At 62.8% G+C, this 24,309-nt stretch overlaps 1 protein-coding gene across 1 annotated transcript in view; it reads right to left on the bottom strand.

Moving 5' to 3' along the window:
- The window catches only part of TSNARE1 (t-SNARE domain containing 1), an 86,354-nt gene that overhangs the window by 8,854 nt on the left and 53,191 nt on the right, over nt 1–24,309 (bottom strand). Inside the window, exons 8-12 of the mRNA XM_082720614.1 lie at nt 21,304–21,394; nt 19,044–19,118; nt 18,566–18,625; nt 9,453–9,611; nt 424–496 (exon numbers count right to left, since the gene is read on the bottom strand). Of these exons, the coding sequence (XP_082576740.1) occupies nt 424–496; nt 9,453–9,611; nt 18,566–18,625; nt 19,044–19,118; nt 21,304–21,394 (458 nt within the window). The remainder of the gene's footprint in view (nt 1–423; nt 497–9,452; nt 9,612–18,565; nt 18,626–19,043; nt 19,119–21,303; nt 21,395–24,309) is intronic.

The following is a 24,309-nucleotide window of genomic DNA, read 5'->3' as shown; positions in this document are numbered from 1 at the left end:
TGATGCAGCCCTGCCCCCACCACACCCATTTCCTGAGGCATGGAAACCCCAAGGCAGCTCTGGGCTCCGCGTGTCCAGCACTCTCTGCTGGGTCACAAGCTGCAGCCTTGACCCCTCCCCGACCTAGCGCAGTCTGTCCTCAACCTGGAGAGTCCTCGAGTGGGAGGAAGACCCAGGGCGGGAGGCATGGAGGCCCAGACTCCTCAATGAGCAGAAAGGGTGGGCCGCCCTCTTGCAAGAGCCTCCCCAAACCCAGCCTTCCTGAGGGGCTGGGGACACCGGGGACACAGAGAGGGAAGCAGAGGCTCAGACCTCCAGAACCGCCCTGGCTCTCGTTCGTCTGGGAGGCAGCCTGCCCACACCTAGGGGGAAGGGCATGTGGCCATGGGGGGCAGGTGCTTAGAGGGTAGCACGGGTACCCACCGATGGCATCTCTTTGCTCTGCCACCATGGAAGCCAAGTCCTTGATGATCTGATTGACATCCAACAAGTCACTCTGTGGAAACAAGAGGATGGCCATTAGGTGCAGTGGTCAAGGGCACAGTCGTCAGGGAGTGCTGGGTGAAAGCCAAGAACCAGGAGCAAGCCTGGGCCACCACCCCCGAGACAAGGCAGAGATAGGTCTGGGATCTGAATATTCTTTCCTGGTCTCAAGGCCAAACCCCGAGGTCCCTGGGTATCCCTGGCTGTAAGGCACCACACTGGGTAGAGATGACCAGCGCTGGCCCCTGGGGCTACAGTCAAGTGCAGAGCAGTGCTGCCAACACCATCTGCAGCTCCTACAGGCCTGTCAGCCCTGGGGACACCTCGCTCCCCGTACTTGCTCTCAGGCTCCTCGAGTAAAGGAGGGGCTCTCTCCCTCTCCACAAACACACAGCCCCTGGCACAAGCCAGCACCCAAGTGCTGCTCAATATATCCTGGAGGGGTTGGGTGGATGGTGGGTGGACGGGGGATGGAGAACGGACGGGTGGAGAGATGATGGATGGACACATGGATGGATGAGTGGGTGGATGGCGGATGGATGGATGGACGGATGGGTGGGTGGACAGATGGATGGATGGATAGTGAATGGGTGGACGGATGGATGGATGGGTGGATGGGTTGATGGGTGGGTGGACGGACGGACGGATGGATGGTAGACAGATGGCAGATGGATGGGTGGGTGGATGGCGGATGGGTGGATGGATGGATGGAGAGATGGTTGTAGGGATAGAGATGACGGATGGACGGGTGGAGGGGTGGGTGGATGGGTGGCAGATGGATGGGTGGTGGAAGGTGGACAGACAACGGACATATGGATGGATAAACAGCAAATTAAAGGGTGGACAGGTAGATACAAAGATGGATGCTGGATGGTGGATGGTGGGCGGTGGACGGACGCCAGTCCCATGGAAAGACTGAGTGGCTTCATGAAGCCATGAACATGGTAAGGAGTAGAGATTTGCACCAGGAAGGTTTGGGGCATCCCACGTAAGCATGTCTCACGTCTTCCGTGTGGCCCAACTGTCTTATCTGCATTTGCCAGCGAAGTAGCAGGGCCGCTTGTGAGGGATGTGGCCACACCCCTGGAGCAGTGTTGGGGGCACGTTGCACAACACTGTCGTACTCGGCAGCACCCCTCAGGCCAGGTCCCAACGGCCGACAGTAAAGGTTGTGTACACTCAAGGGGGTCCGTGACCTGCGGGGCCTCTGAGAGAGAGAGATAGCTGGGACTGGCACCTGTGCCCACTGGCTCCAAGGCCACACTTTCCCTGAAGGCCACTTTGCAGGGCACAGCTCCTCCACCCGCTGGCCAGGTGACTGTGCACAAGACCATTCACCTCAGGGCCAGATTTCCTCATCTATCGTGTAAGCAAAACCAAAGCTTCCTCCCCAGGAGCCCGGCCCATGGCCAGGGCCGAGCATGACTCAGGGAAGAGTCCTTCAGGCCAGTGAGAGCAGCAGGGAAGGCAGGAGTGGGAACCTGACCCCAGGCCCACCCTCTCTGCAGCTCATTCTGGAACCTCAATCGATTTCCACAAGGGTCATCAAGACAGGACGGGGAAACTCATTTCTTTTTAGGAGTGTTCTGGGAAATGAAGCAATTAGCACGATCTTAACCCTGTATGTACTGTCGCTCACAATTCAATTACGGGTTTAGCCACAGTGCAGGCAGACAGCTGCTCGGTAGAAACAGCCCGTGGCTGGGAAGGTGGCGGCCCACTGGCAAGCCTGTGGGTCTCGGCTCTGCAGGATGGCAGCATCCATCCACCCATCCATCCGTCCATCCATCCATCCATCCATCTACCATCGGAGGGTGCTAGGTGGCCCTGAGCCTGGGCCCTCTTCTAAGCTTCCCGTCATCACAGCCTTCTGAGCGAGGCTATCAGCCGGGGAGCCCAAACCTAGGCTCTACCCTAAAGCCGAGACGTCAAGGTCACGAAACCAAGACTGCAGGCTCTGAGGGCCTCAGTCACCCTGCTTCCCTGCCCAGATTTCCAGGTTTCCACCTAAGCCCTGTCAAAGGCCCGGCACAGGCCATCACATCCAACCTCCAGCTTGGTCACCAAGGCCTCCCTCATAGGAGGCTTGTTAGGGGGCCCTGAGCCTGGCCCTGGGTGCACCTGGACTCTGGGACTCCTAGGAGCCTTTCTAAGGGGACTCGGTCTCCCCACGCTGTATGTGAGCATGCCTGCCGGTAACCGCACTTGGAGGACTGGGGAGACAGGGAGGCCAAGTCACCAAGAGGTCAAGGATCTCTCCCGAGGACACGAGACTAATCAACGTTGGCGCCAAGTCTGGGCTGGCCTGCCCCAGGCCACTACAAAGCCAGACCTCACTGCTTTGGGGCACCCTGGCAGTCACGACACCTGGAAGTCCGTACACGGGGGTGTCACCCACATGGGCAGGACTCACGGACATGCACTCCATCACTCCATCTTCTCCCACGCAGGATCACGGCTGGCCTAGGGACCCAGTCTCCCTCAGCAAAGGAGCGGGCAGGGAGGGTGCTGTGGAGCAAGTGTTCCATGGCCCCACGTGCTTCTGCTGGTGTCTGCCAGGTCCGAGGGCTGCATGAACCCGGCAGACAACAGGGATGCTGCGAGGGGCCGCCCTCAGGAGGGAAACAGACTATGGGGAAGGGCTGGTGAGCTTGGGGCTGCAGACCCCTCCCGGACCCCCAGGCAGCAGCCCCCTGCAAGCCCCTGCCTACGGGCCCCCCAACAGCTCCAGGGACGAGTGGGGAGGTGGGGCCCTATGGACGGCTCTCCACCCAGGGTGCCTGGCTCCGGGGTGTGTGCCTCCTGCAAGACACTCCCGTCACTGGGGCCTCCTGAGGTGTCTGCACCGTCTGCAGCATCGCTGGGGTAACTAGACAAGGCCGGCTCTGGGGACAGAGCTGCTAATTTGCCACGAGGGAGGGCCTGACAGAAGAGGTGTGGACGGGTGGCCTCAAGCCGGAGGGAGCATGCAGAACGGCAACATCTGGGCCCAGGCCACTGGCAGGGACGATGTCCCTCTGGTCACTGTGCCTGGACCCCTGGGCACGCCTTGGTTCCTGGAGAACAAGGCCAAGGGCAAGTGGGACCCAACTCCTGGGCTCCCCTGGAGGTTACGCCAAACATGTGGGCCTGGAGCCCCGGTGGGAGCCACATTCCAGCAGAAGCCCAGTCCTCGTTCTGGGGTGGGGGGCTCGGAGCCAGGCTGGTCACGGGCCTGAGGGGTGGTGGGCCCGCACTGGGGGCCCAGAAGTCCCCCAGAGCTGCCCCAGGAGGGCGCCCTCCAGGGACGGCAGGCGGCGCCAGCGGCGGCCCAGGAGAGCGGGAGAGTGGGCGACATGGAAAAACGCAAAACACCTTCACTTAGTAAACGTTTAAATCATGCAATTATTTTCCTGATTTCTTCTAAAACTAGAACTCATTAAAAGCTCTCACAGAATCTTCTTTCTCCTCTTCTCCTGGCACCGCGGAGTAACAGCCTTGCACGGGGCGCGGGAAAACCGCGAGGCGCGTGTGCAAGTGCACCTGCGCGCTCCCTCGCCGTCAGGAATGAGAAGCAAGAAAACACCGCAGCACTTTTTCCATTACACCAGCTCTTCTTATAATTAGGATCTTGGCAACTGCCAGCCTATGAGCACGACTGTTCCAGGTAGCGGAACGCCCAGTTTCACTGACTTATTCACGGATTCATAGTCATCAGCCCCGTCAAACCCCCGCCCCTGCGTTCCGGTTGCACCGTGCCGACCTCCAGGAGGGCACCCCGGGGCTCTGCCCTGCAGAGACCCCTCGTCCTGAGCCCCCTCCCTCCTGGGCCTGCCACGTAGCAGTGGCGACAGAGCAGTTCCTGGGCTGGGTCAGGTGACGCCGCCCCAGAGGGAGTGGGCAGCGCCGCCTGCACAGGAGAGATCAGGTGAGGCTCGGCAGGGGGAGCCCGGGGCACAGCCGGCGGTCAGGCCCGATGGGCTGCCCAGGACAGGAGTGGATGGACACGCGACTCGAGTCCCAGCTCCATTAGCCAGACCCGAGCCCGGCAAGCTTGCTAGGTGCTGGCCTTGGCGGGAGGCGCGGCCCATCCCGCTGGACCTCCGCGGCCCTGGGAGGGGACAGGCTGCCCCACCCTTCGGACAGAAGGCGGGGTCTCAGCCAGAGTTAGGCAGCGGCCCCTGGGCCCTGCACACCTCGGGGACCGCCTGCACACTTCCCCCGCCCCAGGGAGGCCAACAGAGGGGCGGGGATCGGACCGTGCTGCCACCAGCACACCCTGCGCCTGAGTCACGCAGCCCGGGCTCAAGGCCCCGCCCTGCCACACTGGTGCTGCGCCGGGCCAAGTGAGGCGGCTTCTCTCAGCCTCCGCATCGTCTCGGATAAAATTGGAACACAGGAGCGCTCACTCTCGCGGGGCTGCTGTGAGGGCTGATAAAGCAGCGTATAAACAGGCAACGGAGCCTCCTCGTTAAGTCCCAGCCCCACTCGGGAGGCCCGCCACGTAAACCTCGCTCACGCCCCCACCGGCCCCCGCGCAGCTGCCCGCGCGCCATCCGTCCCTCCGCCCCCCACCCGTCTCCACCCAGCCATTTGTCTGCACGACAGTCATCATGTCATGCGTCCTCTGTGGTTAGGACACCGCGACGACCACGGGCTCGGTTCTCGCAGAGAAAAATCACAAGACGGTCCGTGACACAGTACACTCAACGACGCACAGGGGAGCCCAGAATTTCAGACGGACAACACCTGCACCAAGACTGGAAGGTACAGAGCAGGAGGAAGGTGCTGGAGCGTCTACAGGAACAGGGTCCGGGCAGGAAGGCGCCAGCGGGTTCAGAGAGCCAGGGCAGCTGGCGGAAAGGGCCAAGGGAAGTGTGTGTGCTCCCGGGTCGGTGCCGGAGGGCCAGGGGGACCCCCAACCCACCTGCCATGCTGTTCCTAGCGGCACCCCACACGTCTGCACCGCCGTAACCACCTTGACCACCAGAGCCCAGGTGAGGCTGTGGGCTGCCTGCTGCTGGGTCACAGAAGCACCCCCAAGCCTCCTGCTGGGGTGAACCCCTAGTCAGTTCACACCTTCCCCAGGCCCGGCAGGGTGTGAACTAGGGCACGGCCCTCCAGGAGCTCCCAGGGAGGGGTGAGTAGGGGCTGGGGGACTTGGGGGGCCAGCTGTGAGCTGCACCCTGCCCACCCCCACCCCCCACTGCCAGATCTGGCTCTGCCCAGGTGAGACCCCTGGAGGCAGCCCAGCTCTGCGGTGCACGGTCACCTGTGGGCTCACAAAGGTCCTTTGGGTTCCCTTAAGCCTTTCAACAACTCCCAAGACCACAGTCCCGTCTTACAGAGAAACCGAAGCTCCCAGGAGACCCCTAGGCGCTCTCATGGCCAGGCAGCGGCATGGCTAGGACTCGAACCTGGGCCAGACCTTCACTTCCCCTCTGCCATTAAGAGCTGACAGAGGCCAGACGGCCCCTCCCTACATGGGGACGAGGAATTTCCGGCTACCACCACAGCAGCCCCCCAGGCTCCGCAGCGAGACTTCCCTTTGTGCCAGGACGGCCCTGGTGGCGGCAGGCCACGCTGGACCACGGGTGGGCTTGGCCGCTGCTGTGAGGACACCGGACTAGCCGCCCTCCCCGGCAGCCTCATTCCCAGGAGAAAGGAATGAGGGGCCTCCTGGCCTGCCGCCTTGGAGCACAAGTCCCTGGACACATACCTTCTGCTCTTCTGGACAAGGGGCTCAGTCGAGGCTTTCAGAGGCAGCTGCCCACAGCCCATTTTCGGAGGGGGTCCCCAGCGCTAGGGAATGGGCTCAGAGAGGGGACCTAAGGCTGAAAGGGATGTGAGAAGCTGCGGCCTGAGGAGCCAGCTCTGCCCAGACCGGCCACGGCCTTGCGGGGCGCAATCCGCTGGGGAGAGCACAGGACGAGGGTCCACGGTCAATGGGAACGGGAAGTGGGGCCTCAGCCCCACAGGCCGGACTCCCAGGAGGCGGCACTGAGGCCACAGAGAAGAAGGAGCCGGCCGCTGGTGGGGCTCCAGCACAGCTGTGGTGGACGGACAGACCACCAAGGGCCGGCACACAGGCCTGGGGGCAAAGCTGCCCACCGCCAGTCACCAGCCAGCCCACGGTGTTGGGGGGCTGGCAGCTCTGGAGGCAGCTTAATGGGGAGCCTCTGCGGTCCTGCTTCCTCCCACCCACGCCCAGTTAAAGCCTGCGCTCCGAGTGGAACGGAAGCGGCCCTTCCCGCTTTACAGCAGCCGTGATACCGAGCCCCTCAGGGCCACGGGAGGTTTGGGGTCACCCAGGTCACAGCCCACTGAGGACCAGTGTCAGGAAGGGACCCTAGGCTCAGTCCAGAGACCAGCTGCTTCCAAATCAGAGGTGAGAATAAGCAGCCCCAGAAAGTCCCGGAACTAGCCTGGCAGAAGGGGGGCCGTGCCTCAAGCCCCCCGCACTCCTCGTCGGAGGGGCCCATCCTCTGACTCCTGCCCAGGGCTGGACACGCCCCTCCAGATGCACCTTTCCCAGGACGAGCCAGGGCTCAGGCCCCGTGGGCCCCAGGAGTTGGCCTCCCCCTTCAGGAAGGGGGTGACGTGGCCTGAGAGCCTGGCCGGCCCCCTCTGCAGGAGCACAGTCGCCCCTGGGGCAGCTGCCAGGCACTGCTCTCCACGGGTGGTGTCCCCAGAGCTCCCCCTGCCCACGGGCGCCTTCCTTCCCAGCTCTAGTCACCAGCCCAAACTGCAGATAGTCTAGGGCAGGGGTGTCTCAGGCGGGCCGCACTGCGTGGCCCCGCCGCCCTCCTCCCAACCCTCCACGCGCTCCGGCAGCCCTCATGGGAGTGGCCCGGCACTTCCCACAGGAGGGAAGCTGAGGCCCACGGGGGGCCTGGGTCTGCCCTAGGCCACTCTGCTAGCACTTGGGGAAGGGGGGATAAGCCTGCAGCGTCCAGGCCCACGAAGCCAGGGATCAGGACGGAGGACGGTGAGGCCAGGCGGGGGTCAGCTGTGCCAACGCAGCCTGTAAGCGGCCAAGCCGCCTGGGGGGTGGAGGGTTAGTAGGAGTGGGGGGGCCACAGAGCAGGGCGGGGTGGGGCAGGGCTGAGCTGGGTAGAGCCGGGCTGAGGGGGGCGGGTCGGGCCGGGGCAGAGCAGAGTCACCGTCCACAGGTCCCAGCGGCTCCGCGGGAGGAGCATGAGCCCCAGAGCAGGACGGAAGCGAGGGGTGGAGGGACGGTGCGTCCAGCTCTGCGGCCCGGGCTTTGGGCACGGGCACAGACACCCGCGTGGGGGCCCGGCTCCGGTGGACAGACAGCACTGCAGCAGCCAGAGGAAGGGGAGGCGCGGAACTGACAGGGACGGAGGGAAGGAGGTGGGGGCAGACCGCGCCGGTGGTAAGCAGCCTGCTCGGTGGCACGGGGAGGCCGTGTGAGCCGCCCACAGACATCCCCAAGCGGCAGCCACACCTCTCTGCTGTCCTCTGTAGCTCTGGACAGACGGCCCCGCAGACCCTGAGCAGCTGGGCTTTGGGCCAGCCCTGTGGGGGCCTGGGGCAGCCCACCTGTCCCCCGGGGTCCAGCCTGTCCCGGCTGGCACTGCGGGCCCCTCCCTCCCTGTATGCTCTGCGAGCCTCCGTCACCAGGGCCAGCAGTGCAGTCTGGGAGACAGACCCACAGACAAGGGCTGGCCATGCGTCCACGGCCCCTTGTGCCACACGTGGAGACCCTAGCTCCCGCAAGCCTAGCCACAGTGGTCCCCCCTGCTGACCACGCCGGGGCTCTGAGGGCCACAAAGGGACTGGCTGAATTCAGGCAACTCCCACACTACCCCAGTTCCTGGGGGGCCCGGGCCCCAGGCCCCTCCCACTCAGCTAAGGTGGGCTGATCAGCCCTGGTAAAACCCACCCTCTGCCTAGTGACCATACAGAGAACTAGAGCAGGGCACAGGCCTGGGCTGCCCAGTGCAGGAGGTACCCTACCCACCTCCTCGGAACCCCAGCCTGGAGGCCCCCACTTCATGTTTGCTCTCAGAGGTGGGTGCTCACCTACTCAGGGGGTCCTGGCCTCTCCCCGGGCCAGCCCTCACCCCGCCCATGTCCTTATGCCCAGGGCCCTGCCCTCAGCTTCCAGCACCCGGACAAGACCCCTTCCTCAAGCACAGCATGGCCCCCCGCCCTCACCCGGCTGCCCAGCCTCCCAACCTCTGCCCCTTCTCCCCACTACCCACAGACAGTGCGCCAGAGGGGCCGCTGGGCCCTTCCTACAGGGACCGGAGTTCTCGAGCCAAAGAGGAGCCAAGTAAGTCTCCCCGCCTCTCAGGACCCCAGCACCCCGTGTCTTCAGGGGCAATCGTGCTCGGATCCCTCGCTCAGCTGCTGGTGGAAAGCCGGTCTTGCTGTGCCAGCAGACAGGGCTCCCCGTGTGTGTGTGCTTGGTCCTTCTCTGGATGTCTCAGCAGAGCGAAGCTTCGTGTCCCCGTGCCACCTCCTGCCCGGGCCACAAGCCGGTGGACTTTCCCCTCTGGGAAGCAGGACAGTGTGAAGGGACGGGTCCTCACGGAGGCAGCGGCTGAAGTGGGGAGGGGGCCCAGAAGTAAGGGGGCTGAGCTCCGCCTCCCTGGGGGGGTATCTTCCGTCTCTCATGGTGGACAGCAAACACAGCCACAAGTTCTGTGCCACTGACTCAGTTTACCAACTTGCCCAGGTTCTCATTTTTCTAGAAGAAGCTACTTTCAGAGAATATGCATCCAGAAACGGAGCCTCTGGAAGCAGCTCCAACGTCCCAGGCAGAGGAAGAGACGGAGGCCGGCGGGGGGCAGAGAACGCACCCACATCTGCACGCAGGGGCTTGGGGGGTCAGCCCCACTGTCCGCGGAGCCAGCGTCCCTGCTGCGCTCCCGATGCACTTCCAGCACCCGGGACAAGAGGCCAGTGGCACGGTCACTCACACAGTCCCGCTGCCCACGCACGCTCTGCAGGCCGGTCCTCACCTCGATCCGCAGGACGGCTTCCTCGCGCAGCCGGACGGCCTCCAGGTCCTCCTCCGGGGTCTCCGGAAGTAGCGCCTGCTCCTGGCCCTGCCACATGCCATCAGTCCCGTTAAAGGTCTTTTCATCATCAGGCAGTTCAGCAAAAGGGGCCCGGGGACTCTGCCGGCAACAGAGACAGACCAGTTAATGCGGGTGCGCCGGACTGCCCACCAGGCTGAGGACACAGCTGCTGCCCGGGCTCACGGCTTTGGGCACCGGGGCCTCCAGGGATCTGCAGAGCCCCCAGCCCGCACTCTCGGAGGGGAGAGGACCCACAGCCACGGGGCCTTGCCACGTGGGGCCACTACAGGGACCAGGGTCCAACAGACGTCCCGAGCCCACCTCGGGCCACCCCAGGTCTGGCCACCAGACGCACTCAGCAGCCCCCTGCTCCCCACCACAGCCCTGCTGGAGTTCAGACTCCTCGTGTCCCCAGCTGCTGTGACACCCAAGAAATGCCCCCTCACACATGGACACAAACCCAGCTTCTTACAGGGCTGTGAGCCCACCGCAAGTCCACTCTGGGGGCGGCCGCAGGTCATGGTCAGGGTCTAGCCGCCAGGCAGGGGCTGTGGAAACGGAGGTGTGGCCACCCACACAGCAGGGCACGCACGCCACGGGGGACGGTGCGTCCCGCACACACCTTCACGGAGACTGGACCCGGGGGAGGGTGCCAGGAGACTGGACCCGGGGGAGGGTGCCAGGGGCCTTTCATGTCTTTCCGTTCTGTGTTGACTGCTTTAATTTACCTGATCTTGGAATTCAATAAAATGTGGCTTTTTCCTTCAATTAACGATCTGCTCTCTGATAGGACTCCGAGTACAAGTGAGTGGATGTGCAGGGCTGCCTGTGGAGAGCCGTCTCCGCGCTGCGCACCCCACAGGGCTGAGGGGGGCGGGCGGGCCCGGGTCCCACTCTGGAGCCGTGGCTTCCCACGGAAAACGTGCAACAGCAAAGACGACCGCCATGCCCGCCTCTGCCCCTCCTCCCCCATCAGAAAGCCAAAGCCCGCTCACAGCCGCTCCCCACCCCCAGGTCAGCTGAGCTCGGCTTTACATGGGGGCTGGGTGTGTGTGGGTGTGTAGCTACACGTGTGTACATGTGTGAGTGTGTGTGCGTCTGTGAGAGACGGGGATCGGCATCACGGAAGGCTGCAGGATGCGCTGAGCCAGCGGAAGACCCCAGGCTCCGTGCCTCCCACCTGCTGTCTCTGACACCTCTGACCGCCCTGCAAAGAGCCCTGAGCCCATTTTACAGATAAGGACATTGAGGCCAAGAGGCCAAGGAACCCAGAACAGGCAGGATGTGAAGCTGGGGCTTCAGCTCCAACACAGAGGAGCCCCGGAGCAAGAAGCCACAAGGACAGTCCGCCTGAGACCAGGGGTGTGGGAGGGGCTGCCCCGGCCCCCGGGTTGGAGCAGCTTCCTCCCCAGCTGACCCTGTCCCCCGAGCTGCACCCGGGCCTCCTCGGCAACTCTCCTGCCCTCACTCCCGCCCCAGGTGCTGGCTCTGAGCACAACACCCTTCCCCTGTCCAGAGACCATGCTGGCACAGGGACAGAGGGCAGGGTACAGCAGGCCCCCGGTCTCCCAATGCCAGCCCGAACCCTGGTCGAGCCCCCTCTGCGCGTCCGGGCAATGGGCCTGGACTGAAATGCGGGACTGGCCCTCCGCTCCCTCACGGAGCCTCCCTCTGCAGGCTCCGTGTCTCTAGGACACTCCGCACTGGGCAGTCCGAAAGGAGGCTCTGGAGACGACCACCGGCCTGTCCACTCTCTTCCCTTCGTGACAAGACCAGCTTCCCACCCCGCCCCTATGCCTCTCGGGGCCACAGGGAAGGGCGCTGGCCAGGGCAGGGGCCAGCACGGGGCCCCCGCCAGGCAGCCGTCACAGGGCCTCGGCAGCTGGGAGAGCACCACCCCCCACCCACCGTCCCGGCCCCCCTGGCCCACCCTGCGCCAGCCCCGGGGTACAGCCGGCGGACGGCGAGAGCCCCGCGTACCGACAGGCTTGGCCGGGCACAGAAACCAACATGTCACAAAGACAACGAATTCAGCCCAGTTTGGACAAAGGCCTGCAGAAGGCCCTGTGCCCATGCGAGGGCCAGCCCCGGGAGCCACGGCAGGGACAAGGCAGGAGGCCAGCGCTCCTCTCTCCAGTGGGGCTCACGACCTGCAAGGCAGGCATGCTCACACTGGGGTAAAGAGGGGGCGGTGCGGGGGCCCCAGGGGCACAGAGAGGCCCCCACTCACCCAGCTCTGCTTCCAAAGCCAACGTTCTGCCCCCACCCCACGCTACGGCGGGCGGAGCCTCTTCCCCCCAGCGTCGGCAGAGGCCTTTACAGAAATCAATACGTGGAGAAATGAACATAAAATAAAAGATCTACAAAATCTGTTGACAAGCGCTAGGGTCCAAGGTGGCAATTACCGCCTCCCCTTCCGCTGTGGGCGGGCGGCAGCAGGGGGCGGGCACGGGAGCTGAGCCATGGCTTCCGGCCCGGCACAGCAGGCTCGGGGCCTCAGTGTCCTGGGGACAAGCGCCCCAGAGCCCCAGGTGCTTAGCACACCGCTGTGCCACCGGCCAGACCTGTCCCACGTCCCTTCTGGGCGCTGCCGGGCACCCTCGCTCGCGCCAAAAGGGACCGAGTGGGGGTCTCCTCGCTGAGCACTCACTCACACCCCGGCCCAGGCGGCAAGGCCCAGGGCGCACGCTGGCTGTGCCACCTGGCAGGTTCCCGGCCTCCCTCTGCCCCCGGCACCCTGGCGCAGAGTCAGGGAAAGGAGCGAGAGGAGGAACCACCTCGCTGTGTCAGCAGGTGCACGTGAAGATGACGCGTCAGCAGAAGCCAGAGGGGACGCCGAGGGACCGTGCTGCCCCCAGAGAGGGGTGTGAGGGCCACCTCTCCCAGGGGCCTGGCCCGGCCCATCGGCTCCAGTGGGAATGCCGCCTGGGCACGGCGTTCGGAAAGCCTCCCCGGTCTGCCCAACAGTCCCCGAGGGCCCCTCATCTGTGGACCCGGGGCCCAAGATAGAGGAAGGCTCCCTGCAAGCCTGGGAGAAGGGGCTGGAAAAACCACCATGACGCCTACAGACCGACCGGCAGAAGCACTCAGATGTGCCTGACACCACAGCCACCTTCCCTGGATGCGGCCCGCAGAGGCAGCCCGGCAGCTGGGGACAGAGAGGCCTGCATGTCCTCACCTGCACAGGTACGGCCCGCCCCTCCTCCAGCAGCGCACAGCAAGACAGAAGGCAGGGCAGCAAGAAATGGCTGGGACACCTGATCTCCCGAGAGCACCAGAAAGCGCCCCTTTATTCTCCTCACAAAGGCCCCGTTTGGGGATCAGGGATTTGCTGGCAAGGCGCTGGGCCGGTGTGGAGGAGACAGCCCTGTGATGGCTTTCCAGCACAAGAGGCCGCCAACAAAGACGGCTTTCTCCTCCCTCCAAGGCCGATGGTTTGGGTCCCACTCTGTGCGGAAGAAATGCACAAACCAACGTGACCGCTGGGCCGCGGCGCTGAGAGCGCTTTCCCGTGAGAAGAGCCAGGCGGGCGGAGGCACACAGGCTCCCTGGGTTCTCGGGGACTCTGGGAAAGGGGCCCCTTTCCCGCGCACTCCGACCCCGGGCTCTGCGCAGGAACGTCCATGACCCTGGTGGGAGGGCAGGGGTCAGGGCGTGAGCCGTCACAGGCTTGGGAAAACTGCTTTTGTTCAGCGGCCCAAGGCTGGCCATCCATCTCCCCAAGCAATAAATGACGCCGTTTGTTAGCAGGTGGAAGTGCCTGGAGATGCGTCAAAGCCCAGAATGTCAGAACTGGCGCGACCACAGCAATCCTTCCCCCGGACACCCACCCGACAAGGCGGCACTGGGGCCCAGAGGCCAGGGGCACCCGCCCTGTGCAAGCACAAGAGGATTTCCAGCCAACACACGGTGCTCTGGCGGAAACGTGCGCCAAGCCGGCTGACGGCAGCACAGACCGTGGACCGTCCCCAGCGAGGGCCAGGAGCCAGCCCAGACACACCCAGCGCCCCCACTGGCTCCGCTTGACCAGGTCTGAGATGGACCGTGGACCCGACCCGGAGAGCGGATGCTCGTCGGCTGACCTGCAGCCAGCACTTGGCTCAGACGGGAGAAGGTGGCCGGTGGGCACCCCTCACTCCGGCCAGGACCACCGGGCCTGCAGACGGCGCCCCAGAGTCTGCGAGATCAGGGTCGCAGCCACGCCCATGTTAAAGAGGATAGTGTGTCATCTCCCTGTTCGCGGTTTGCAGAATTCCTGGAAATAATCTCATCTCTCATAGTTTCTCAGAAACACTGCTGACCGTTCTCTTCCTTTTTTAAAAAAAAATGTGGCTGAAAGACAGCACATCTGCAGTCCAGAAATCAGACCCTGTCTGATCCTCATATATTACGAACATCATGCACAGTCTGAATTCTTACAGAAGAAAGTCCTCAGGCATGACACGGAACTCACCAGGACCCTGCCACGCCCCTCCAGCCCCTGGCCATCACGCTGCCTCCGACCAAGGGGAATGTTCTAGCTTCTAACGTGCCCATCCCCGTGGCCTGGCTTTGACCTCCCTCTGCTCTGGTTTCGGGCTTCTCTGGCTCGACACTCTGAGATCACACGGCGGGCCCCACTGGCGACAGCTGGCTTTTCCTGGCGCTACAGCCTCCATGCGGGAATCCAGCACGAGGGATCTGGCCGCTGCCCCGTGGGCTGGCTGTCTTCCCAGCACTATGAGACGCCTTCAGCGTGACTTCGGGAGAACACACAGGTGCCTCGCCACGGGCTGTGCACTTGGGGGAGGACTGCAAGGTCACAGGAAAAAGAAGGCGTGAACCCAGGAAGCATTTCAGGGTCCAGAGGGGCAGCATCTGTACGCCTCCGACGGCACAGCCTCCCGGCCCTTGCGAGGCTGACCATGTGAGTGCGTTGGTGGGTGTGAGGGGAGGGGCCGGGATTGAGCTCCATGGGCTCCCTCGGCCCGCTTCTGAGGACACCCACTGAGCACACATCCGTGCACTCTGACCATGTGGACGTCCCCTTTTGTGACACGTCTATGCGCTACCGGCCACGTCGATGTCCCCGTTTGTGACATGCCTAAGGATTCTACCCTTCCATGATTTTGAAATGGGTTGTCTGCCTCTTTCTTATTGATTTCTCAGAGATCTTCATATATTACGGACATCAGGGCTTCCCAAACACACATACGTGAACACTGTCTCTTGCACTGAAGGGTATGTTGATTTAAGGACGTCAAGTTGATCTGCTCTATACGTGGTACCTTCTCATCTGTGCAAGAAATGTTCGCTCACCATGAAGACGTGCAGACAGACTCCCATGGTGTCTTCTAGAAGCGTCACTGCTTTCTCTCTCACACGTAGATCCATGTTCTAACTCAAATCCTTCTTGCACACGGGGGGGCGGGTTTCGGGAAAGGATCTGCTGGCAAAGGCAGCCTTGTGCCTGTGCCCTCCCGGCCCCTCTCAGCCACATAAGAACGGACCACGGCCTGGAGCACTTCCCCACCAAGAGACAGAGCCTTCCCAGCTGTGCTGCACTTGCTGGCTCGTGAGACAACGTCTTTCCCTGTTTCGGAGGAGATGCAGACTCTTTTGTTCTGTGAAAGCACGTGCATCCTGTGGCACCTGGCCAAGCCCACTGCTGCGTCTGTCCCCTGCGGGGGGTGGGGGAGAGACGGGGTCCCTCTACGGCCACATGGGGATGCGTGCAAGCCAGTCAACGGTCAGGAGGGGCCTGCTAGCTGCAGGGGACCACACCCACCGCGGAGGCTGACCCTGCTGGCTCTTCTCTGCACAGGCAATACCAAGATGCAAGGCCAGGGGTGTCTGGACGTGGACTTGCCTGTTGCCCAACAGGATCCCTTCTCCCGGCTCAAAACCCCAGCAGCCCGGCATCAAACCCCAAACCGACCTCCATTCCCTACCACACGGCAGCACCCTTGCTCCAACGGCTGGGGAAGGCCTCTCCCGGGTCTGGTGCTCTCACAAGTGAGGCCACTGTTCACATTTCTTCGTGCGCTGTGCTGCTGGCACGGTGTCCCCTCAGACACAGACCCTGTCACAGTCGCTTCTCAGCTCAGTTCACCGCAGGCTCGCCCACCTTTTCCAGCAACGCAGTTGCGCTGTCTCTGCGGGGCCTGCTTCCTCCCCGGTTCCTCTTACACCTGTCGCTTCTGCTTCACGTCTCAGTGCAGCAGACACACTCTCCAGCGCGGTGGGGGGGGGGGGGGGGAACAGGACCAGACCCTGTGTCTCGCCCTCGGTCTCAGGAGGGACGCTTTTCATGTCTCAGCAGCCCGTGTGGCACTAACCGCAGGGCTTTGGAAGCCGCCCACCGTGAGATTAAAGGCTCTTCCGTCCCCAGCCCACTGAGAGCTCTGCCCCCACCCGCAGGGGTGCACACGCTCACCAAGGACTCGTCCCTCCCCACCGCAGTCTTGCTCCAAGGACATGGCGGCCTATGTGGGTTATTCCTGAAAATAAACCAGCTCCACGCCCCAGAGTAAGGCCCGCTTTAGGACAATGGTATCACCCTTTTACATACTGTCAGATCACGCCCGCTGGTGGTGTGGTTAGGGTCTTTGCTCTTATGCTCCTGAGAGAACGTTCCCTTCCTTTTTGTGACGCCGTCGTAGGAATCCGGCAACACAGCTCGCTGCCTCGCCAAGCTAGGAGACACGTGTCCGCCTCTTAATTTTACTTAAGAGTCTATGAGAACTAGTAATGTTTATTCCTCAAACATCTGGAAAAACTCACCAATAAAATCACTGAGGTCTTGAATTTTCTTGGTAGCATTTTAACCAATGGAAATTGCAGAATTGCTTATTTCATTTCTGTAACAAATACCGGACTTTCCAGACTTTCGGTACGTCTTGGTAACTTACATTTTTTTCTTAAAAAAAAAATAATAATCTAGGTGTCCCGCCTGAGCAGCCAGTTTATTGACATAAAGTCGTGTCACGGCATCTTCACACCTCTATCGGCCGAGTGCGTGGGGTCCCCGATCTAGCTGCTGTCACTCCTGGCGCCCGTAATCTGCGTGCTCTGCTTCATGACTGATGTTCCAGGTTCACTATGAACCTCCCAAACACAGCGAGCGCCGGCTCCGCCGGAGCGGAACAACACGCACCGGTTTCCTACTCCAGGGATCTCTGCTTCTTCCCGTGGATTTTCTCAGAACTCAGTTCGGTGCTGCTTTTCCAGCTTCTTGAGACGGAGACCGACCTCGCGATGTTCAGCTTCTTCTCCAGAGGGAGGCACCCAGAGCTCTCCTCCAGCCGCACCCCAAGGCCGGGTGTGCCCCCGCTCTGCTGTTCCCGTCACGAGGGCAACGGTCTCCACTGCGATTTCTTCTCTGGTTCGCGGGTTCCTTCGAATCTTCTCAGTCCCACGCTGGGAAACTGCCTCTTTGGTACCAGTGGGAGCTGAACGGCGCTGACCCGAGAACTTGCTGGGGGTCGCACCCACCCCCTGGGGCCCGCGGAGGCCGGCGTCCGAGTCTGACGCGCACTGCACCCAGGCGGGGACGCCCGCTCTCCCGTGGCCGCTCACCGTGCTGCGAGCCGCCGTCCGGCAGGAGCGCGTTCATCAGGCCGAGTCTCTTGGACCCTCCCGCACTTTCCCGTTGCTTCCTCCGCCATCTCCGCGGGTGTGTCCCCGTCTCCGGCCGCAGGTTTGCCGTTTCTCCTTTTATCACCGTCGGTTCTGTCCCGCGTCCTCTGAGGCTCCGTGGTCAGCCCGCAGGCAGCCCTGCATCTCGAGTCCAGACAATCACACTGTCCCGTGAGCCGGGGATGGCTTCCCCGCAGACTTGCGTGCTCGGGCTCGGCCGTGGGCACCAATCTTCCTCGGGGCTGGCCTCACGGCATGTCTCTGTCCAACCTCTAACTCCCGTCACATTTCTGGATTTCTATTTAACCGAGTCTGACGGTCTGTGCCTTTCCATCGGAGGGGTCAGGCCATGCTCATGGAGTCACAAACAATCTGGTATAAATCTGCCTCTTACAACTTGTTTCCTGTTTTCTGTCCTTCCATTTTTCCTTTTATTTTGTGGGGGGGGAGGGGGCTCTCTTTGAAATTAGTCAGGTTTGATTTATTCTTTCGCGTATGCATTAGCTTACTGTGTAACTGACATTCTCCTGTTGTCCCTCAGTGTCCCCTGCACGAGATGAGATGCCCCGCGGCTCCCGTCACCTCCCGAGGACGCGGCAGGCTCCCACGCGGCTCACTCCTGAGCTTCCGCCGGTCGGGCTCTCGGACCCGCCCCGGCATCCAGGCCCCACAGGGCGGGAGCAGCGTTCAACGGCCACCTGAAGTCAGACGTGTCCCCACATCAGCGTTTCCGGAGCGCAGCCCCTTCCCGCGCTCCCATCAGAGTTCCCTTGCTTTACACTTCTCTAAAAATGTTTTTCTTCCAGCCTCACTTCTGAAAAGTGTTCTCAGCAGGCGGAGGACACCACGGGAGCAGCGCCCTCTCAGTGTTTTAAAGACGCCTCTAGGTTGCCGTCCGGCGCCCACGGGCCCACCTCAGATGCCAGGTGTGAGTCTCCTCACTCCTCGAAAAATGACGTGACGTCTCCTCTTGGGTTTTAATCTGCTTTTAGGCCTTTTTGTCTTTGGTTTTCAAAATTGTATTACAAGGTGAGCTGGTAACAGAAGTCTTCGAGCTGGGGCCTGAGCTGCCCGGACAGCCCTGGAACCCTCAGCTGTTGCACCGCCGGACGCTGTCTCCGCCCCTCTCTGCCCTGCTCGTGCAGGAGTCCGGGCGTGCTCGCGGCCCCACCGTTTCTACCACTTTCTGCTCCCAGGAGGGCCAGTCAGGTCCAAGTCAGTCCATGGGGCACGCGAAACTGTCTGCACTCAGGACCGTCTTGGCCCATGCCGGGGAACGAAGGTCCAAATGCCGGTTTGGGGGAAAGTCCTTCACCGAGTAAGACCCCCTTGGATGGGGCCCTCCGTGCGTCCCACTCCCCCACAGGCACAAAGGGTCCCGGGCGCCGTGTCATCGTCACCTCACGCCCGGACCACAGCAATCACTCGGCACTTACCTGCTGCTCGCTGACCCGCTGCGCCGTGGGAAGCAGGGCTCGGGACTTCTCGGCGATTTTCTGTGGAAGAATGGAGGGAGACAGAAGAACAGAGGTGGGGAGGAGGGAAGGAGGAGTCAGGTAAGCTCAAGGCCGTGGACAAGGCCTGGCAGCAGAGGCCACCTTCAGCTCCGGGGCACGTCGGCCCCCTCCCCCCATGGAAGCCCTGGGTCTCAGTGTCCTCACCTGTCAGACAGGGGGTGCCCGCTCCCCACCCCGCCAGGGGCCCCTGAGCAGCACCCACAGGTGAGTCTCCCTCCAGCACATGCCCTGAGGCTGTGGCAACTGGCGATGGGCGGCCGTCCACAGGCCCAGCCTGCCCTCTGCTCTCGAGGACAGGACCCCCACCAGGCCAACCCAGACCAACCCAGGGGTGAGACAGTTGGCGAGGGAACCACAGTGGCCCGGCTGGCCCACACGCCCTCCTGGGCAGCCGCACCTTCTGCACCCTGCCATAGCGCTGCACGGCGTCGGACAGCTGAGTCTTCAGACGGTCCAGCTGGAGGCACTCCTGCTGCAAAGAGAGAAGGTGGGCTGTGTAGACAGCCGAGGCCCCGTCCCACCCCATGGCCTCCCCCGTCCCTGGGGCGCTCCAGTCCCCCACACTCCCCATCCTCCCCAGCCCCCAGGGAACGACCCCTCCTCCCCCGGTCATGGCCACATGGGGGTGGAGCCAGGCCACCAAGCCAGGCTGCTGACTCCGGGGCCATACGGCCAATCCAGCGCCAGGCTGGGTCTCACCCCCAGGGTCGGAACCATGCTTGTCAAACCTTCCTCCTACAGCCAGGCACTCTGCAGCGCACTGCCCCAGCCTGCACGTCTTGCTCGCCAACGCACCCCGGTGCCCCAGATCACACCGGGCACAGACCTGCCACGCAAGGGGACGAACGAGCAAACCAGGAAACCCAGGGCTGCCTGCTTGGGGTAGTGTGAGCACCAGCAGGCCGCCGGGACTCACCGCTCCTGTGTCTCCACACCGCACCAGCCACACAAAGACACGCCAAAGCCCTGTGGCCTTGCACGAGGACCATGACGGGGACTCCTGGCCCCTCCTGCCCCATAAGCCCCAGGAAAGGCAGACCCTGAATCCCAAGTCACAGACAGCTACCCTTGCAGGGGGCTCCTCTCGACCTCCAACCAGACCCCGGACCTAAGCTTGGCGCCTGCCCTGCCACCACCGCCACGCAGCATGGGAGCCCACGCAGGAGAGTAAGCTAGCCACGGTTTGGAGGCCCCAGCTTTCCGATGGGCACTTTTCAGAGGGAATCAACATGGTCCCTGCCAGACTGTAGGTCTGAGGAGCCCGTTTTACTGTCCAGGCAGACTCTTTTGAGGGGCACACACAGGGTGCCCCAGGACGGAGCCAAGAAGCCACAGACTCCTCAGTAGTCTCCAGCTGTGCAATCCGGCGTCAGCCCCGTGTGACGGGCACAGCCTTTCTTCCGAGGAAACAGGGAGCAACGCCAGCCCCTCCCAGCCAGGCTGTCTGACCACGGCACCATGAGAGCCTCATCCGCGTCCTTCCCCAGCATCTGGCACGCCGTAGGCATTCAGTGTTTGCTGGGTTCTTAGATGGGTGATGGTTGGGCAGGTGAATGGCCCCGTGGGCAGGCGGACAGACAAAAGGACACATTAGGCTAAAGGTGATCCCCCCACCTGCCAGGAACTCAAGCTTGGGGTCTCAGCCTTCGTGGTGCACACAGGTGACAATGTGGACTGTGGACCCAGAGAAACCAGAGCGGCCATCTAGCCGAGACCCCTGCCCGGAGCAGATGCTTGGCACAGGACACTCTCCGGGCCTCAGCGTTCCTCCAGATGAAAGGCCTGAGGACGCCCACAGGCAGGATGGCCAGGAGTCCCCAGCGTGAACAATGTGCACAGGGCCGCCGGCGGGACGTGCCTGACATGCGCTCTAGAACGAGCGTGGTGTGGAGAGTTCCAGAGAGCCCCCACGGAGCCCAAGAGCACGGAGCACGGCCATGCGCGAGAAGCCGGCACGCCTGCACTGACCCCGCCGAGCAGTGTGGACGCTGGTGTGGGGAGCCACCATGATTTCCAGCAGCGTCCATGACCAGGCCCTGGCACGTCGTCCCGAACCACTGGGGGCCGTGCCTAAGTCGGGCTGAGCAGAGCGCCGCAGGCCCTGTAGCCAGAGATGGCCGGCACATGCTGCCCACCCCGCCAAGGACGGTGGACCCTCGCTCCCTAAACGTGCCTCGGTACCGAAGCCCAGCTCGCCCTTTGTCTCTGGGCCTCCGTTTCTGTGAGAGGCTGACTTAAACTCTCGTAAAAAAAATGCACTCATTTTAACTCAAAGCTCTGTAACTGCTCGTTGTGCCGTGACCACCAGCTGGTTTTGGAACACGTCCACCACCCCGAAAAGTTGTCGGGACACCCTGCAGCCCATCCCAGCTCCCCCCACCAGCCACACAAGCCTCGGCCCCGCCGTCAGCACTTGCCTGCGTTTCCTAGACACCCCAGATGTATGGGGCCACACGGCACAGGCGTCAGCAGCAGCCTCTCGCCCAGTGGACTGCTGTGGTTGCTGGGTGGCAGCCACAGCAGCTTCTCAGGCCCATCACGGAGGCTGCCGGGCACCCTCCACACGACAGCTGGGCCGCTGTCTGCATCCCAGGCATCTGCATCCCCCGATCTCCCTAGGGGCCCCCCAGCCCCCCACAGCCTCCATGGCCACATACCCGGGAGCAGCCCCGCAGGAGCTCCATCATCTGCCTCACGGTGCCGGCGCCGGCCGCGATGCTCTTGTTCGCCTCCTGCTGCGTCACGTGCCTGAGGCCGGGGGTGGGGGGGCCAGAGGAGACAGCGTGACAGCGTGGACGGAGAGGGCAGAGTGGGCGGCCGCGAGGTGACCGGACAGACGTCAGCAGGCGCAGGGCGTCAGGTGAGGCCGCACATGGCGGCGGAGGAAGCAGGAGCAGGGGAACCAGCGCAGAGAGCAGAGCCGGAGACACGGGAAGGGACGAAGGCCAGAGGCGCAGACGCGGAGAAGGCAGCGGCAGGGGCGAGGGAGGAGGGAGAGAATGACAGGGGGGAGCTCAGATCGGGAGGACGGCCCGCCGCGCCCTTCACACCCAAGCCGCCGTGGTCAGGACCCCCGCCCCGCACACAAACCGTGTGTGCGCTGCCGCGGCCTGGGCCTCTGGTCTGGGGGTCAGCGCGGCACCTCCTCGGGAGCCCAGACCCCCTGGCGTCAGCAAGCAACCGGCACCACAGCCCCCGAGGGTTGGAAGGACGGTCCCACCTCCAGACCCAAGAGCCCCAGGGGCCACGCCCACGTGTGCAGTCTGTGGTTCTGCGTGTGACCTCGAAGGGACTGAAAAGACCAGATCCTCACCTGCTTGGGGACGACGACAGCCCCCCGGAGGGAGTGACACCGGGAGCAAACCCTGCCCTCGGGCCTTAGAAAAGCGGTCGGATGCCCCCTTCTCTCCCTGTAGGGCCCCAAGTGGCAGGGGTGGGGGCACCGTCTGACCTGGGCCTGGGTCCGACACCCGCCTGGGCCACACGGAGTGTGCAGCATGGAGCCGGGGCTGGCGGGGCGCGGGGTGGCAGGACGGAAAGGACCCGCAGGCCAGCCGGGGAGAGCACCCCTGGGACAGCAGCACGAGTGACCTTCCCAGCAGGCCGCCAACAGATCCCGGGAGCCCGGGGACCATGGCTTCTCCCCTCGACTCGCCCACCTCGCTGCACACCACGGAGCACTGAGCCCCCCCCCCCCACTTCTCCCTGCTGCAACCTCCCACGCCGTGGCCCAGAGTCTGCCCTCCTGGCGTCTCCACCTCCAGCTTAGGACCACGCTGCTCAGGGGCTTGCGGGACCCTCTCCTTCCTGACCTGCCCTGTCTGTGTCCAGAGCTCAGGCCCTGGAACCCCTGCGGCACCCCATGCTCACCTCCTGGGTGCTCTCCTTTAGTCCCGTGGCCTGAAGTCACCTGTGTGCCACTGTCCCCACACACGTTCGCAGCTGGGCCTGAACAGGGGCCCGGCCCTGCCAGCAGCCCACTAGGCACCTCCACCTGGATGTCCGGGGCCTCTCCAACTCCACATGCCCAGGCCGCCTGCCCCTCTGTGGTTCAGTCCCTCTAGTCCCTCCAGCTAAAGCCCCAGGGGCGCCCCTCCCACAGCCTCTCTCCTTTCATCCTTGAGAGCAACGCGAGTCTCAGGCGCTGACCCAGACTCGGGCCGCCTTTCCCCCACTGCTCCCATGTGCCCCCAACCAAGCCCCCGCCAGCTGCCCCATGCCCAGTGTGGCATCACACCCCACAGTACCCCGCAGCTGGGAGGTCCCGTTCTAGGACCTCTAGGCTGCGTGGGTCCCATGGAAGCACAGCCCCCACCTATCACCTCGTCTCCCTGTCCTCAGGAGAGACCCCTGCCTCACTGCCCACATCCCTCCCCCACCACCTCTGCAGCCACCCAGACGGACAGCGGGTACAGGCAGCCACAGCCAGGGCTGGTGACCAGCAGCAGCCACCCACACAGAGGACACTGGACGGACGAGGGGCAGCAGGCCAAGTGCCTCCCGTTTGCGCAGGCCACCTCCCTGGGGTCAGGCTCACCCCCACCCCACACTCGTCCCTCTCCACTTCTGCTCTGATGCCACCCCAACTCCCAGCAGGGAACGCATCACAGAGGGCTCGCACTGCCACCCGCTGCGCCCACGGCTTAGCACAGCCTGTAGACAGAACACAGGAGCAGCGAGCGAACGCAGCCCCTTTCACGGGCCGGGAGAGCCACAATCTCACGTCTTGCTGGGGCCCCTGCTGCTGTGTCTACGAGGGACATGCAGCGCTTTTCCTTCTGGAGTCCTTGCTTCGCAGTGGTGTAGACACAGTGGCAGGAAGGCGAGCGGCCTGTCCGCATCTGGGGGCACACAGTGTTGCTCTGCACTCTGCTCTGGGTGTCGGTGGGAATGTTCTCAAGGTCACACCTATGTCCTCCAAGAGATGTGGAGCTATTTAGGCTTTCCCTTTCTTCCGGAGTCAGTTCTGAAAATTCACGTCTTTTGAGAAATTTTTCTGGCTCATCTTGGTTATAAAGTCTCAATTTATTGTCTTAAGAGCCACAATATTTCCTAATTAGCATTTTCCTATTGGATCTGGAGGCCTGGTTTCTCTCTTTTTCCTCTTTTGTTTCTATTACTAGTTCATGTTTTATTAATGAATGAATTTCCTCTTCTCTGTACACTCGCTCTCTCCTTCCTTCATGGCTGGCTTCTTAGGCACCCTGTAAGGTGCTGTGAGGTGGCCCTGCTTCCTCTTCCAGGGCCACTCTCACTGGACCTGCGGCCCTCCTTCTCGTTCCATTTTCCGCCGGTCCCTCCTGTTTATGGTGGCACAGGCACTCTGCGCCAGCTTCCCCGTCATGCTGTGACTGTGTCTCTCCGTGAGGCTCTTGATCGCAAGGAGCAGTGTGGAGATGGCCTTTCTCCAGGCGTCTGACCTTGCCCTGACCAATAGGCACCCCTCAGCCCCCCAAAAAAGGGATAATAGATCACAACCAAGAGGATTTCATCCCAGGAGCCCAGGGTGGCCTAACACTCAAAAAACAATGAATGAAATTCCTGTATTAACAGAGTAAATTTTGAAAGGAGAAAACAATCTCCGTAAACTTCACAGAAAAAGCATTTAATAAAATTTTACGGGTATTGATCACAAAAACTCCAGGAAAACCAGAACAAAGAAG

The sequence above is a fragment of the Mustela nivalis genome (genome assembly GCF_964662115.1).
Source record: "Mustela nivalis genome assembly, chromosome: 2".
Lineage (NCBI taxonomy): Eukaryota > Metazoa > Chordata > Mammalia > Carnivora > Mustelidae > Mustela > Mustela nivalis.
Note: the sequence above shows the minus strand (reverse complement) of the source record. Positions and strands in the feature narration are given on the sequence as shown.